Source organism: Gekko japonicus, unplaced genomic scaffold (assembly GCF_001447785.1).
Source record: "Gekko japonicus isolate JY-2015 unplaced genomic scaffold, Gekko_japonicus_V1.1 scaffold22, whole genome shotgun sequence".
NCBI classification, from domain to species: Eukaryota; Metazoa; Chordata; class Lepidosauria; order Squamata; family Gekkonidae; genus Gekko; species Gekko japonicus.
Window position 1 is genome coordinate 2,533,476 of NW_015175971.1, and position 17,034 is coordinate 2,550,509.

Consider the following 17,034-nt stretch of genomic DNA (forward strand, 5'->3'; position numbering starts at 1 on the left):
TACCCTGCCCTTCACTTGGAGTCTCAGAGCGGCTTACAAACTCCTTTCCCTTCCCCTCCCCACAACAGACACCCTGTGAGGTGGGTGGGGCTGAGAGAACTCTGACACAAACTGCTCTTTTTCAGGGACAGCTGTGCCAGAGCTTGTGACTGACCAAAGGTACCAGTGTTCCCTCTAAGCGGAGTTAGTGTGAGTTAGCTCACAGTTTTTTAGTCTCTGGCTCACACACTTTTGTCTTCGCTTAGGAAGGACGGCTCCAGAGCAAGCAAACTGATGCCGTCGCTCAGTCACTCGCTCACAGCTTTAATGCCAGTAGCTCACAAAATAGAATTTTTGCTCAACAAGACTCCACAGCTTAGAGGGAGCATTGGTCACAAGTTCTCCCAGAGCTGTCCTCTCAAGGGCAGTCCTCGAAAGAGCTCTCTCAGCCCTGTCTACCTCACAGTGTGTCTGTTGTGGGGAGAAGAGGGGGAAGGAGATTGCAAGCAACCCTAGCTGAGTCGGGCAGCTGACCTGCAATTTACAGAAAACTTTTGATCATCAAAACACTTTGTTTTGCGAGCATCGGCATAAAGCAGTGTAATTATTCTAGCTTTCAGGGGGCAATTGTCCCCCCCCCCCTTTTAAACATTTGATTGGGTAATGAGCCCCGAAGGAGTTTTTTTAAGAACAGAGAAGGAGAGGAAGCACCATTATGCCTTGGCTGTAAATGCCACCACAATTGACGCAGTTTGCCGAGCCGTCGGAGAGCCCCCCCAGGTCACCAAACTGGGTCTAATCAGTTTTCATTTTAACAAAACGGGCAGAAGCTAACCCCGGCACCCAGAGGAGGAAGACATGTTCAGCGGAACGGTAACAATGCTCCTCATTAAATAAGCGCGAGCCTGTGTGCGTGGAGAAACGGCAACTGGAGCTAGGGTGGGAATTAAAAGGACACGTCTGTTTGCTCGGCAGGCTCAGAAATGAGCAGGAGGCCTAGAAGCGGGCTGTGTGTGTGTAAAAATCCTTTGAGAAGAAAAGGAGCAAGCTGAGGAAGCTATAGAGCAAAACTGAGGGAAGAAGAAGAAGAAGAAGAGGGGGAGGGGGAGGGGAGGGGAAGGGGAAGGGGAGGAAGAAATTGGATTTATACCCTGCCCTTCACTCAGAGTCTCAGAGCAGTTTACAATCTCCTTTCCCTTCCCCTCCCCACAATAGGCACCCTGTGAGGTAGGTGGGGCTGAGAGAGCTCTGAGAGAACTTCCCTTGAGAGAACAGCTCTGAAAGAACTGTGGTTTGCCCAAGGTCACCCAGCAGCTGCACCTGGAGGAGTGGGGAATCAAACCCGGATCTCCCAGATTAGAGTCCATGCTCCTAACCACTACACCAAAATGGTAAGCCAGATGTCTATGTTGTTGTAGCCTATGGGTCCCCAACCCTTTTTTGAGCCTGTGGGCACGTTTGGAATCCTGACAAAGGGTGGTGGGTGCAGTCTAGGTGGGGGATTGGGCCTGGGAGTGTGCAATTCCCTGCCCTGTGTGCACCAATGGAAAGCCTGGTTCGAATCTCCTCATAGTATGGAAACTTGCTGGGTGGGCCTGTCGCTCACTCTCAGCCTAAACTACCTCGCAGGATTTCTGTGAGGATAAAATCGAGGAAAGAATGAACTAAGTGGTTTTGGGTTCCCCTTTGGGGAGAAAGCCAGGGAGAAAATAAACTAAATAAAGAAATCTCTACAACAGCCTTGGAATGTAGATCAGCTAAGGTTGCCAACCCACCGATGGGAGTGGGGATTTCCCCGCTTTCTACCCCCCCAATCCACACCAGCCAGCTGGCTGGTGGGGGGAGCCCCACCCCCAAAGAGCCCCGAAGAACCTGGAGGCGATGTCAAAATTCCAGGCACATTGTGTGTGGGTGGGTGCTCTAGCGTTTGGGTAAAAACTCTATGGTGACCATAGAGTTTTTTACTGAAATGCTAGCGTGTCCCCTGCACGATGTGCCTGCTTCGATGATGTCAGTTCTGGGTTTACAAAACTACAAAACTGTGAAGATTCCAAGAGCCGGGCTGGAGCCCCCCACTGGGACCAAGGTAACACCTGGCAACCCTAAGATCAGCATTTCCATTTCATACTGCAGATGAAGGGCAAATGCTAAGAAATGGTGGCTGGCCAAAGGCCGTCTTAGAAACTGACAGCTGAAGTGAGATGTTAACCAGCAACATGTCAGACTCAGCGGCTAACTAATGCTGACTCAGCCCGTCAATCCCCTTAGTTTGGTTTTCCTTCCCTTTAAATGTGTAAATAAAGAATTCTTTTTAAAATAACCCAGATGGCGGATCTGTTCAAACAAATGTGCTGATGCACCCCCCCCAAAACATATCCCTAACACACTCACCACCTGCCTCCAGAGCTCAAGAGAACCAGCTGGTGGTTTGGGCACCGGCCACGAACACTTTTCCTATGACTAAACTTCTTACAGATCCTGTGATGGATTGCACAGAAAAGCAGGCTTTTTCAGATGCTGCTTGTATCAGGGTGTCAGGGAATGCAAGAATTAATCTTCCCTGGAGAGCCTATGTGATTGGCTGCTCTACTGGCTCCCTGATTGGCCAACATCAGCTGAGAGAGGAAATAAAACTGTTGATCTGGAGGGCAAAGGGGTCTTTCACAAATGGGTCGTTCACTGTTTGGTCTTTTGAAATCGAACGTCTGAATCAGTAGCCAGAGGTTTGGCTTCTGAGGGAAGAGACATTTGGGTGTCAGTGTTTCCTGACAGACAACAGTCAGAAAAGTACTTCTGCAGAGAGAAGAGAAACCCCATTGTCTAAATATATTAAAACTGCTCTGAGGGAGAACTTTCTCAGTCAGAAAAGCTAAAGAATGACTTCCGGTTTTGGTGATCGCCATGGCAGTAGTCTTCTCCCGGACCTCCGCCCACAGCTGGGATGGGGTGCAATTGTCCATGCCACCCCAGGAGCCCGGGAGAAGGGCTCCCAGCCATGGGGTGCTGAAGAGCTCCCCCCTAGCGAGAAAAGCCGGCGAGGGGGGGCTACTCCAAGTCCCGAAGGTCCCACCGTGGAGCGTCCCGTATGGGAACAAGATCAGCTCACCAGAGCGAGCATTTGGTGATCAAGCAGTACTAGACACAAGCAAACAATCGTTGAAAATGTGAGTCTAAGTACAAACGAGACAACGAAAAAGCTCATGGTTCTCCCGAAAGAAAACGGGGGGGGGCGCTCCTCCGCTGTGAACTCTGTTAAGAACTGTTTACAGGCGCTTTTAGCTACAAAGGGGGGGGGGTACTACAAAAACCGGCCGGAATAAAATAAAGAGATTGTAAGAGCTTACCGTGTTACAAAAGAACCTCCAGTTGACAAACTTTTGATAAAAGTAAACAATTCTCAAATATGACGCCGCTGATGGCGAAGGACTCTAGAGACAAACAAGCAAAAGCAAAGCTTCTTCCCGGAAGTTACAGCCCTGCGAGTTCTGCTCCTAGACAGGACTCAACAGCGGAACTTCAAAGGCCCTTGTGGGAAGCACTTCGCCCTCTGCTGGAGAAAATCACGGCAATTGACAACAAGCTGGACACACAACAAGCGCAAATGGCTGCAAATATGCAGAAAATCGAAAAAACGGAGCAGGAGCTTAAAGTGATTGATACCAACTCAAAAAAAAATGGACAAAAAACTGCAGGCACTGGGGGGAAAGTGCCAAATTGAAGAGTGTCGAGTATTACAGGTTCAAATTGAAAGAGCAAGCTATGTCTTGAGACTTCAAGGTATCCAGGAAGAGAAAGGAGAGAATCTGAGACAGATTGTTGGTGACGCTCTTGCACCCATGGCAGAGATGACATCAGAGCAACTTCAAAGTGAAATAGATACAGTCAACATATCGTATTCAGAATTTATTAGAAAGAATAATCTGCCAGGGGAAGTTACAATAAGATTCTCTTGAAAAAAAGTGAGAGACCAACTACTGAAAGCATCTAATGGAGCTACCTTGTAGATAAAAGACAAAGATATAAGAATACTGGATGATGTTCCATTTAAGATAAGAAGGAAAAGAAGGAAATATAGAGACTTGACTCTATTTCTACAAAAGCATGATGTTGCCTACAGATGGTTACCACCTGAGGGACTAATCTTCAGATATGCAAATGGTAAAGAAAGGATTGACTCTGTTGAAAAGGCTTGTGAATTTTTGCATCAACATAGCAGCCCAACAGGAGAAGATGCAACCGATGACGCCAAAGAGAGTGAGGAAGAAGGAGAGGCTGGATCCTCTGAGGAAGACTCTGACTCTAAATTGGGGGGGGGAAACAAGGCTATCAGTTGAGACACAGAAAGGGGAAAAAATAGATTGTCAATGTGCTCTGGCATACCTAAAAAGAAGTTTATTGTATATCGTTCTACAATCTTTTTATGAAATTAGAAATGTTGATGACGCACTTATGTTTAATTAGATAGATGATCATTTTCAACTAAAGTTAACTTGTGTTTAAGTTTAAAGGTAAATTTGTAAAAGTTTTTTAAAAAAAAAAAATGGTAAAAAAACAAAAAAAAAATTTTTTTTTGTTAATAATATGGAAAAACAGAAAATCCTAATACATTCAAACTTATACATTCAAACTAATATATTTAATCTCAGAGTCATTCAAACTATTATTGTTGTTTGTTAAAAACACCTACTGAACAATCCAAATAGGAAAATGATAAATTGCAAAAGCTTTCTATATCCTGTGAGGCCACAATTTTTCCAGTCTGTTATACCCACCATAATTACTATTAGAAGGTAAAAGGGGGGGAAATAAAGCTTTTAGTGGGCCTTTAAAAGTATTGAAAGTGTATAGAAATATTGATTTCTAAAAGCCTCATGCTTTCTTCTGTTCTGTCTTTTGATAACAGGCTGTACTTTATTTCCTGTTACAAGCCAAATGGTGGGCCCCATAGCCTCAATTGCCATGCCATAAACACATATTCTTCACACTTCCATGCTAGAAGCTAGACTGTAAGGCCCCACTAGGCCTTCCATGAGTGTAGTCACGTAGCCGATGGAGAAGCTAAAAGCTGGGTCACCTGACTACTGAGGGAGTTCCCCAAACTTCTAGCTTATCCCCACATGTAGCCATAACAACCAAATCTTGGGCACTCCCATTCCCACTCGCAATTGGCTCCTGGCCAAGGCTAATTTGTGACTAGAATTGGCCTATAACTGGTCATTCCCTATGGGAGAGACTCTCTCTCTGGTGTGTTCCTGCTCTCTCTCTACTTGTTTGAATTGCACCTGGAAATGCTGTCCCAGGCGGAACAAAGAACTGCTTTGTGACTTGAGCACATGGTGTGCAAAGATGGGAGTGCTTTTAAAAATCCATTGGTGTCTAACTGGACTGTCTACCTTGGACACTATTTGGACTGATGGATTCCTGAACTTGGAAAATATGCATCTTGTACTGTGTATTTAAGGCAAACAGCCCTAGCCTTTCTTGTTTTGAAATCTTTCATGGTTTAATTGCATTGCTCTGTACTGAATAAAAAATTGTTCTTGTTTATAAATGGTATTTGATGTAACTGGGATTCCAAGTCTATTTCCTGTGCCTGACCACAAGCTACCATTGAGCATTAAGTGTGCATCTCTGGGAATGAGGTGCTAATGTGTTAAGCCCTAGATGCCAGCTGAGATTTTGAACCTCTAATCTCAGGTTGGGAGGGGGATTATTGTAGAGGTTCTGGTGGCATATTGTTCTGAATCCAGAGAGGGTAGCCTACCTCTGTGGGTTGTTGTTTAATGTACTGCAAAAGTATAGGATTACCTCTCAACCCTGGACAGACGTGGGTGGGCTATCTTGTACAGCAATAAAAAACATCCCCTTCTGGGGTACAAAAAAGAAAAGAAAAGATAAAGAACCACCTTACACAGACAAAGGACACTAGAGAAGGATTTGGCAGAAGGTCTGGGTAGTTAGAGAGAACTCCAATACAAGTGAAACAATAAAAGGAGTTATTGCTTCTTAGGAACAAGGAGAATAAGTGTAACTTCCTGCCAGTGAAAGGGGTTGGGAAGAGAACCTTGGTCTGTGATAAAGGAGAGACACTTAGACACATCAGGAGTTAGCGAAAAGCTGTAGTATCTAAAGGAAAACCTGAAACTCTGAAGGAAGAAATCTAGAAACATCAAGAAGAACTGCGTTAGTGCTGAATTACGGTATACTAAACTAAGTACCTCTCAAAGAAAGAAATAGAAAGCCTTGAAACAAAACTACAAATACACTCTCTTGATTGTTCTAACAATTCAACTCTATATATATTAGAAAGGGTTTTTTCCCCTCAGCAATCTCAAAACCGGCCTGTTTAATAAAACCTTTATTCTGTTTCTGAAACTTAATCTGCCTCAAGTGCCATTTCACAAGGGTTTACAAAACTGGACAGCTCCTGTATTTTCAGTAGAGTTCCTGAGCTGAGAAAAAGCCTAAACTAAATATCGAAACATAGGGTGGGACAGTCGAGTCTTTTGTGACAAAGAATATATACAAGCTACTGTAGGGCTACTCAGTCACTGAGGGAAACGGAGGATTTGGCGGGGGAAATCTGCCAGACAGTTGGGGAGATGCCGGGGTTCGTCATAGCTCCTCTTTCTGCGATGAGGTGAAATAAAATGAACTTGAGCAGAGCTCTACATGCTTTCCCTCCGCCTGCGACATTATGTACCTCTGGAACAAAGGCGAGCTTCCGGGATGACCTTTTGGCATCCTAACTTCCTAAGCCTCCCTCGAGCTTGACAGTAATCAAAAAAAGACCCGGGGATGGAATATGCATGAGGGCTTACGGTCTGGCACGGGGGAAGAGCTCTAGCTTAATTGAAAAAGTTGGCTGAACCGGCGCTGTTTGCCGTTCTCTGGGTAATGACCTATTTTAAGAGAGGCAACCTATTAATTTTTCACTCGCTGTCAAGTGTGTGTTGATTAAAGCCCCGACGTTCAAGTGTTTGACTGTATCCGAGCGCCACGGTAAATAATCTTAAGATCACTTCAGAGATCTGAGCGAAAAGGGGCTCAAGGTCTACCTTTCTGGGCACCGCTGTGGGGTACCATGAGTTACAACGGCTCCAATGTGAGATCTACCAATTCTATACAAGACAGCGAGCGGGGCAGTTTGAAGTGCATTGGATGGGGGTGGGAGATAGGGTTGCCGGCTCTGGTTAGGACGTTAGGGGTGAAGCCTGTGAAGGGCCAGGTTTGGGGAGGGCAGGGACCTCAGCAGGATATAATGCCATAGAGTCCGAATCACAAGATGTGATAGTCCCGCTGTACACTGCATTGGTCAGGCCCGTGCCTGGAGTATTGTGTGCAGTTCTGGAGGCCTCGTGTCGAAAAGGATGCGGACGGACTGGAGCGGGCGCAGAGGACAGCAGCAAAGCCATGGCCCCTGAAGTAGAACCCCTGGCATTTTCACAGTCATTTCCCCAGCTTCAGACCGATTCTCAGGTCTCATTCTACAGAATGCATAAAATAGACTTGTTCAGGACGGCGTTTTTTACAAAGGGAAAAAGGGATGCAGTCGCGCTCTGTGAGACTGTAGGCCATTTTTCACGGCATGGTTCATTGTATGTATTACACTGTTGTTGTTTTTGCACTGTGATCCCAGTTTGTAAACCTGCCCCAGCCCCTGAGTTACTTAAAATGGAAATGCCAGGGATTGAACCCAGGGCCTTCTAGATGCAAAGCATGTGCTTGACTGCCACTGAGTCACAATTTGTCTTTCCTTCTTAACTTTTTTGGGGAGTTTGGTATTTTTCATATGCATGTCTCTCTGTGTATGTGTGTGTGTGCGTGCGCATACCTGGATGTCATGGCGACCTCTGGTGACTGACCATGTGTACACCTGGAAGTCATGGTTATTCAGAGAGGTGGCTGAATAAATACCAGCTGCTGGTATTCCAAGGAGGTCTCCCATCCAAGTACTTGCCAGAGTCGACCCTGCTTCATTTCTGAGATCTGATGAGATTGGGCTTGCCTGGACTATCCAGGTCAGGGTGAGTCACAATTTCTCCGTCTCCTTAGTCCAAGCCCAACGTATCACCCACTACTCCACACCCAGCTCTTTTTCCAATGTCCAAAGACACACAAAGCCCATGCTAGCTTGATCTCATCAGATCTCAAAAACTAAGCAGGGTTGTTTCTGGCTTAACATAAGAACATAAGAGATGCCAATGTTGGATCAGGCCAAAGGCCCATCCAGTCCAACACTCTGTATCATACAGTGGCCAGAAATACCAGGTGCCATCAGGAGGTCCACCAGTGGGGCCAGGACATTAGAAGCCCTCCCACTGTTGACCCCCCCAAGCACCAAGATGAAAGAGCATCACTTGCCCCAGACTCCCTATCTATACCTTGTGGCTAATAGCCACTGATGGACCTCTGCTCCATATGCTTATCTGATTCCCTTTTGAAGCCATCCATGCTTGTAGCCGCCACCACTTCCTGTGGCAATGAATTCCATGTGTTAATCACTCTTTAGGTGAAGAAGTACTTCCTTTTATCCGTTCTAAAAGCTCAGCAATTTCATGGAGTGCCCCCACGAGTTCTTGTATTGTGAGAAAGGGAGAAAAGTACCTCTTTCTCTACCTGCTCTTTCCCATGCATAATCTTATAAACCTCAATCATGTCACCCCTCAGTCGTCATTTCTCCAAGCTTGTACTTGGATGGGAAACCTCCAAGGAATACCAGGGTCATGGTGCAGAGGCGGGCAATGGCAAAACCGCCTCTGAACGTCTCTTGCCCTGAAAGTCATATGGGGTCGCCATAAGTGACTTGAGGGCACTTTCTACTACCAAAGACACACACACACACACATGCACAAACTATTTTATGACATAGTCTTCTCGAGCTGTTGGTGCCAGCAAGTTATTTTTAAACCTTCCTGATCCCATACAATAGAGTTTCCCGTCACCATAGGAACCTGCTGCCCAGGTTTAAATATAGAATCTCAGTATCTGGAGGCACGGGCGATTTCCCCCCTGTTCTGTTCATTATTTAGCTCGTACGGAAAGGAATTAATCTTCTCATAGCTGAGCACCTTTTCCTGCCTGAAATTTAGTATATGAGGTTGGGGGGTGAATAACGTCGTAACGGGAATCCCGTTTCCGTGAAAGTCATCGGCTCCTTTTGAAAATGTCAAGCGGACAGAGCAGAGTGAATTATCTTAAGGTGCTGGGACACACATTATGTCTCAATCACCTTTTTCATTACACGGCTGCTCAGGAAAAAAAGGCACTAATATATTTCAGTGTAATCTACTTGGGATGTACCACTGAATGGATAAAAAGGCCATAGAGAGGTTTTTAAAGAAAAACTATATGAAAACCAGTCATAAAAAAGAGGACCAGATGCATATATAATCCATGGGTAGAGTGGCAGAGAAGAAGATAGAAGATGTAGAAGTAGAAGGAAGAAAAGTAGAAGAGGAAGATTCATGGGTAGAGCAGCCAACTTATGGCGACCCCATAGAGTTTTCAAGGCAAGAGATGTTCAGAGGTGTTTTCCCTGAGCCTGCATTGCAACCCTGGACTCCGTTGGAGGTTTCCCATTCAAGTACTAACCAGGACTGACCCTGTTTAGTTTCTAGGATCTGACAAGACCAGGATAGCTTGGGACATCCAGGTTAGGACATAGGCTATAGATATGGCTGATTTAACACTAGAGCTGCCTCGCGGTTGCGCCGCCATTTGCCCCAACACTATTGGTCAATTTCACACCCAAAGCTGCGGGGCTGCATTTGACCCGCGGCTTCACCCGATTTCCTCCGCAGTTTCGTGATCCTCAAAAAACAGGATCACAAAACTGCGGGGGAAATCGGGCGAAGCCGCCAGTCAAAATGCAGCCCCGCAGCTTCGGGTGTAAAATTGACCAATAGTGTCGGGGCAAACGGCGGCGCAACCGCGAGGCAGCTCTAGTGCGAAATCAGCCATGGTGTGATGGGGCCCAATCCACAGATTTAAGTTCTGGTCCCACTGGTGGACCTCCCGAGGGCACCTGGGTTTTGGCCACTGTGTGACACAGAGTGTTGGACTGGATGGACCACTGACCTGATCTGGCATGGCTTCTCTCATGTTCTTATGTCCTGGCTCCGAATCTCCCTCACCACTTCCATTCACTGAAACTTTCCAGCACTAGGTCAAAAACCTTTCCTTTCCCCAGGCTTTTTGTGGCTGCCGGGTTCTTCCTGGGCCTGACCTTTGCAATGGAACACCTTTGACTGAACCCTGCAGTGACTTTCTTTAATTATTCCTTCTGGCTGCATGCGGGTTTCGCCGCTGAGGTCTAAATTATTGATTTGATTGACGTTGCGGCCGCCTGTCAATATTACCGACTGCCTTTGTTTTTAAGATCTATCGGTGCTATTTATAGGGAATGGGGGGTTTCTTTTAAAATAATCGTATTAGACTTGATGGGAACTTGGAAGCCACTGCTAACAAGAAGCACTTGTTTGAACAGCTTATCCTTCGGCAAGGAGAAGCGCAGAGTTCTACAACTGGGTAGCAAAAATGAGAAGCACACATACTGGATGGGGGATACACTTCTGGGTAGCAGTGTGAACATAAGAACAATGAGAACATAAGAGAAGCCGATGTTGGATCAGGCCAATAGCCCATCCAGTCCAACACTCTGTCACACAGTGGCTAAAAATACCAGGTGCCATCAGGAGGTCCAGCAGTGGGGCCAGGACACTAGAAGCCCTCCCACTGTTGACCCCCCCTAAGTGTGCATGAACAAGATCTTGGGGTATGGGTGGACTGTAAAATAACTACGAGCACTTAGTGTGATGCAGCGGCAAAAAAGGTGAATGTGGTCTTGGGGTGTATCAACAGAGGCATAACATCCAAATCACAAGATGTCATAGCCCCGCTGTATGCTGCACTGGTCAGGCCGCACCTGGAGTATTGTGTGCAGTTCTGGAGGCCTCACTTCAAACAGGACGTGGACAGAATGGAGCGGGTGCAGAGGAGAGCGACGAGGATGATCGGGGGCCTGGAGATCCAGCCCTGTGAGGAACAGCTGAGGGACTTGGGAACGTTCAGTCTGGAGAAGAGGAGGTTGAGGGGGGGACAGGATTGCTCTCTTGAAGTATCTGAAGGGCTGCTGTCACTTAGAGGAGGGCAGGGAGCTGTTTCTGTCGGCAGCAGAGGAGAGAGCTCACAATAACAGGTTTAAATTATGGGTGGAAAGATACCAGATGGATAATAGGTGAAATGATTTTGCAGGAAGATTAGTTCAGCAGTGGAATGGGCCACCGAGGGAGGTGGTGAGCCCCCTCTCACTGGCAGTCTTCAGTCAGCAGCTGGGCAAGCACTTGTCAGGGACGCTGTCGGCTGATCCTGCAGGGGGTTGAGCTAGATGGCCTCTGTGGCCCCTATATATTCTGTACACCGGCTGGTTGAGCGAGCAGGGTATACATTTGTCGGGGAAATAAACATTCTCCAAGATCCATTCTGAGTGTACTTGATGCGTCCCTTGTTTTATTGTTTTGTTCTATTTTTAAAAACGGGGAACTATTGGGAAAAGGATAAATGAATGCGATGTTGGATGCAGGGAAAGAATTGTCAGCATACCAAGCAGGAGAGGAGTTGTGCGTGTAGAAAGGAACTTTCCTCTCCCCTCCGCACTGTCTCTTCCTATGCAGTCTGCTGTCCACCCTGAAATGTGGCACTGGCAACCCACTGAGCTCCACAAAATCTTGCTTCGGAGGGAAAGGGGGCAGCCACAAACAGCAAAGGGGTGGGGGTCTGCAATGGGAGGTGTGAATTGCCAAAAAATGTTTCCCCCCCCCCAGCAATGGAAATGCTGTTGCACAAGTGCCATTACTCCAGCAGAAGGGCACTTTTGGATCCCACCCACTAATTCTCATACAACTCTGCCCAGCATATGGCAGCAAGAAAATACTAGTGGCAAGGTAAAGGTAAAGGTTCCCTTGCTCGAAAGCCAGTCGAATCCGACTCTAGGGTTGCAGTGCTCATCTCCGTTTCAAAGCCGAAGAGCCAGCGCTGTCCGAAGACGTTTCCGTGGTCATGTAGCCGGCATGACTAAACACCAAGGCGCACGGAACGCTGTTACCTTCTCACCGAAGTGATACCTATTTATCTACTTGCAATGTCTTGCTTTTAAACTGCTAGGTTGGCAGGAGCTGGAACTAGAGATGGGCGCTCAGTCCATCATGCGGCACCCGGGTCTCGAACTGCTGAACTACTGACCTTCCACAGCCTGCAGTTCAGCGTCTTAACCACTTGAGCAGCAAAGCATGGTACAAAATGGGAACCTGCGAATGCACTGCGGGGGTGAGAGAAAACGCACTTGTAAGGGCAGAGAGATACCGTATCGCTAGCTTTAGGCCAAACGTGGAGCTCTTCCGTAAGTCGATGAGAAGTATAATGATTGTCAGACTGCTACACACAGACCGACCTATTGATGGGCAGGAGTAATGCCATTTTGTTAGATTTTGGCACGTGGGTGTGGGCGACTACAGTTCTGAGTGCCTCCACCCAAATCCGTTAACTTTGATGCAGTTTTCTGGAATGTAAGAGCACAGGGCATTTCGGGGGGGAACGCGGGGGAACGCAGTTCCCCCGGGTGAGGTGCAGGGGGTGGGGCACATGAAGAAGCCCCGCCCCCTGCTTCCGGCCACCCTGCTTCCAGCCCTCATTCAGCCAGAAGGAGGCAGGAGAAGAGGGAGGGTAAGTTGCTTCCTCCCCGCCTCTCCCCACCCCTGCCTGCCTGGGGCCAGGGAGGGCCTTGGCGGGGCTTCCTTGTACTCCCGCTGGCCTTGCAGGTCCACCGCCGGGCCCCTGATGTCAGGGGGTGTGGCATATGCTAATGAGTTATGCTAATGAGTTCCCCTCGCTCTTTTTCTACGAAATGACCCCTGTGTAAGAGACAGGGACATCTCAAGAAATACTGAGCACAAAGGAACAAATATGGGGCGGAGAACAAATTCAGGATAACCATCTTCAAGTACTTGAAGAGCTGCTATATAGAGAGTGGTGCGGAGTTGTCTTCTGTTGCTCTAGAAGGTCGGACCAGAACCAGTGGGTTGAAACTAAATCAAAAGAGTTTTCGGCTAAACATTAGGAAGAACTTCCTGACAGAGCGATTCCTCAGTGGAACAGGCTTCCTCGGGAGGTGGTGGGCTCTCCTCCTTTGGAGGTTTTTCAGCAGAGGCTGGATGGCCATCTGACAGCAATGCTGATTCTGTGATCTTAGGCAGATCATGAGAAGGAGGACAGGCAGGGTTGCATTAGTTCTCATGGCCCTTTCTTACACGCCCAGGGAAATGCTGACTGCCACTTTGGGGTCAGGAAGCAATTGTTCTCCAGGCCAGTTTGGCCATGGATCCTGGAGGATTCCCCCCCTCTCTTTTCTGGGCATGGAACAGGGGTCACTGGAGGTGTGGGGGGGAGGTAGTTGTGAATTTTCTGCATTGTGCAGGGAGTTGGACTAGATGACCCTGGAGGTCCCTTCCAACTCTATGATTCTATGAGTATATGCCTCAAAAAAGATAAGAAGCTTGTCTGCTTGCTTGCTGACATGCAGAAGCTAGCGATGGGAATAGAACAAAATGCAGCTTGCGTATCTGCAAAGAAAAGTTGTTTGTGTAGGGGTATAAAAGCCCACCCCAGATCCAGCCAAGTGGGAACAGAATGGGTGGAGCTGATTTGCCTTTCTGCATACCCCTTATACCTGGAATAAAGGGTTCCCCCCCCCATTCAACTGAGTGCCTCACCTGCGTGTATTAATTCGAACAGCACACACCAGCTTAACAACCCCATTTTGGCAACAGTATCACCACAATCTGTTTGAGAGCCAGTTTGGTATAATGGTTAGGAGCGTGGACTCTAATCTGGGAGAACCAGGTTTGATTCCCCACTCCCCCACATGCAGCAGCTGGTGTGACCTTGGGTCAGTCACAAGTTCTCTTGCAGCTGTCCTCTCAAGAGCATCTCAGAGCTCTCTCAGCCCCACCTACCTCACAGGGTGTCTGTGGTGGGGAGAGGAAGGGAAGGAGACTGTAAGCCACTCTGAGACTCCGAGTGAAGGGTAGGGTATAAATCCAATCTCTTCTTCTTCTTCCTCTCGAATGGGAACTTCTTCTCTTTTTTTTAAGCTTTATTTTCAGTTTTATGTTGAACTTCTGTTAGCTCCTCTGGTTGGATACTGTGCCTAATATGTACGTTGTGTTCTGACTCATTGCTTCTCTCCATTTCATATTCTTGCTATCTCCCTCCCCTTCCGCCACTACATCACACAACTGTGAAAAGCCGAGGGTATAGACAACAGCAGTTACATCTCTGAAGATTTTGGTACATTATTGTCATTTATTTTAGTCTACTGTACATTTAGGAGCTGTGGTGGCTCAAGTGGTTAAGACACTGAACTGCAGGCTGTGGAAGGTCGGTAGTTCAGCAGTTCGAGACCCGGGTGATGCATGACGGTGTGAGCTCCCGTCTCTAGTTCCAGCTCCTGCCAACCTAGCAGTTCGAAAGCAAGAAATTGCAAGTAGATAAATAGGGACCACTTCGGTGGGAAGGTAACAGCATTCTGTGCACCTTGGTGTTTAGTCATGCCGGCCACATGACCACGGAAACGTCTTCGGACAGCGCTGGCTCTTTGGCTTTGAAACGGAGATTAGCACCGCAACCCTAGAGTCGGATTCGACTGGCTTTCGAGCAAGGGAACCTTTACCTTTTCCTGTACGTTTACAGTGCTGTCAATAATGAAAATTGCTTTTCCAACGAGTTATTTCATTAGCTACTGTTTCAGTGAACATCCCCATTAATATTAGAATTGATCCCTTGGCATTGAATCGTTTAATATATTAGGCAATGCACAAAGGCTCCGATCATTCAGCAAACAAGACATCCCCCTTGCACGCTCGTACCTTCTCCGTGTCGATCCCTTTCGACATGGACCACGTGGAGACGATATAATCCATGACTCGTTCGCTAAGGCCTTTGGGGACTTGGTACAACTTCAAGAAATCTCTCACGTTGTTCAGCATCTCGTGGTAGCGGTTGGTGTTGGCATACATTTGTTGGAAAATGGTGGTGACATTTCCAAAAATAGTTGCATAAAGAAGAGCTGGAAGAGAAGAAAGAGCCAACAATCACATAAACTGGAAATGTCGTTCTCATTAGTGCAGCTGACGCCGTGGATTCGGCCTGCTGAATGTTCTGACTGTTCGTTCCAACGAAATGAACTAGGGGCATGGAGGAGAGCACGGAAAAGATAATTTAACAGTGAGCGGTTAGCCCTCTTTAGGCCCGCCAGGCCTTTTAATGATTTATTTTTTAAAAAAAAATAGATTTGAATCCCGCCCTCCCCGCATAGCAGGCTCAGGGCGGGTTCCATCATAAATAATATACAAATAGTTAAAAACAATTCAAATACATCCATTCAAATACAACTACTAATTCCTGTATTTCAAACTAGCGCCTCCAGGTGAGGTCTACTAGAGTTTGGGATTCTGAATGATGACACATCTGATACACTGGAGGGGAGGCCCGATAGAGTGTGGATGCCTGCCGCCTCAACTGAGCCAGTTTGGTGTGGTTAAGTACGCGGACTCTAATCTGGGAGAACCGGGTTTGATTCCCCACTCCTCCACTTGCACCTACTGGATGACCTTGGGCAAGCCGTAGCTCTGATAAGCGCTGTCCTTGAAAAAGAGCAGTTTCTGTCACAGCTCTCTCAGCCCCACCTACCTCACAGGGTGTCTGTTGTGGGGAGGGGAAAGGAAAGGAGTTTGTAAGCCGCTCTGAGACTCCTTCGGGTAGTGAAGGGTGGGGTATAACTCCAATTTCTTCTTCTTCTTCTTCTTCTTCTTCTTCTTCTTCTTCTTCTTCTTCTACTACTACTACTACTACTACTACTACTACTACCACTACTACTACTACTAAAAGCCTGGTGGAAGAGCTCCACCTTGCAGGCCCTGCAGAACTGTAAAAGGTCCCGCAGGGCCCTGATCTCATACGGGAGCTCATTCTACCAGATAAGAGCCAGGGCTGAAAAAATTCTGGCTCTGGTTGAGGGAAGACTGGCATCCCTGGGGCCAGGGACCACCAGAAGATGCTGATTTGCTGATCGTAAAGTTCTCCAGGGCTCATAAAGGGAAATACCGACACTCAGGGGACGGAGCCTGTGAGCTAAAGAGTGGAACCCTGGAGACAAGAGGCTGGAGCTTGATAAGGTAGAGAGGGGCTCAGTGGCGCCGGGTAGGCCTAGAGAATGACGCCTAGAAGCCCAAAGGAGGACCATGATTGTGCTTGTTCTCTTAGTAGCGGAGCCTGATTCCATTGATGGGGCCACCACCAAGCAACCATGTGCTCCTCTCTGGTGCTTGGATCCTGCCCCACCTGAGAGCTCCCCTCCCCGAGCTACCAAGCTTCGTCAGCCAGCCATCCTGCTCTGATTGTGAGACCTCGCTACAATTAAAATGGATATTTGTATTCGTTCTTCATTGTTACAAGCTACTTTGGGAGTGAGTTGTTTGGGGCTGAACGTGGACCTCCCAGTCTGTGACTGGAGTCTGCTCCAGAGGGATGAATTTATTTATGTCATGTATTTTGTTTCCATTCTTTATAGCCCACCCTTCTTTTTCAAAATATTTTATTTATTTATTTAATTTTATTAATTTGTTCAAATTTATAGCCCGCACCGCAACCAGCTCAGGGCGGCTCACAAATAGGGGAGCCATTTAAGGACATACAAAATGAAAAAGGACAAAGAGAAAGGTGAGAAACATAAAACATCATTTGTTAAAACTTTTTAAGGACCTTGCAGAATGTACTAATGTAAAACATGAAAGAGTATCATAGTGAAAGACAATAAATAAAAAAAATGGTAAAATAATCAATACTTCAGCATAATATATTTCCATTACTTCCTATCTATAGGGCTTGGTAAGAAAACACATAAGCAAGAAACATAAGAAATGAACAAGAAAACATTTTTTCTTTATACAAGGTTACTATCATGGAATAACTAGTAGATATGTAACTATAAAAGATGAA

General features: G+C 46.9%; 1 protein-coding gene across 1 annotated transcript in view; it reads right to left on the bottom strand.

The window, feature by feature from the left end:
* Positions 1-17,034, bottom strand: part of KCNH5 (potassium channel, voltage gated eag related subfamily H, member 5) — a 353,468-nt gene that overhangs the window by 86,391 nt on the left and 250,043 nt on the right. Inside the window, exon 8 of the mRNA XM_015426065.1 lies at positions 14,904-15,103. Coding sequence (XP_015281551.1) covers positions 14,904-15,103 — 200 coding nt within the window. The remainder of the gene's footprint in view (positions 1-14,903; positions 15,104-17,034) is intronic.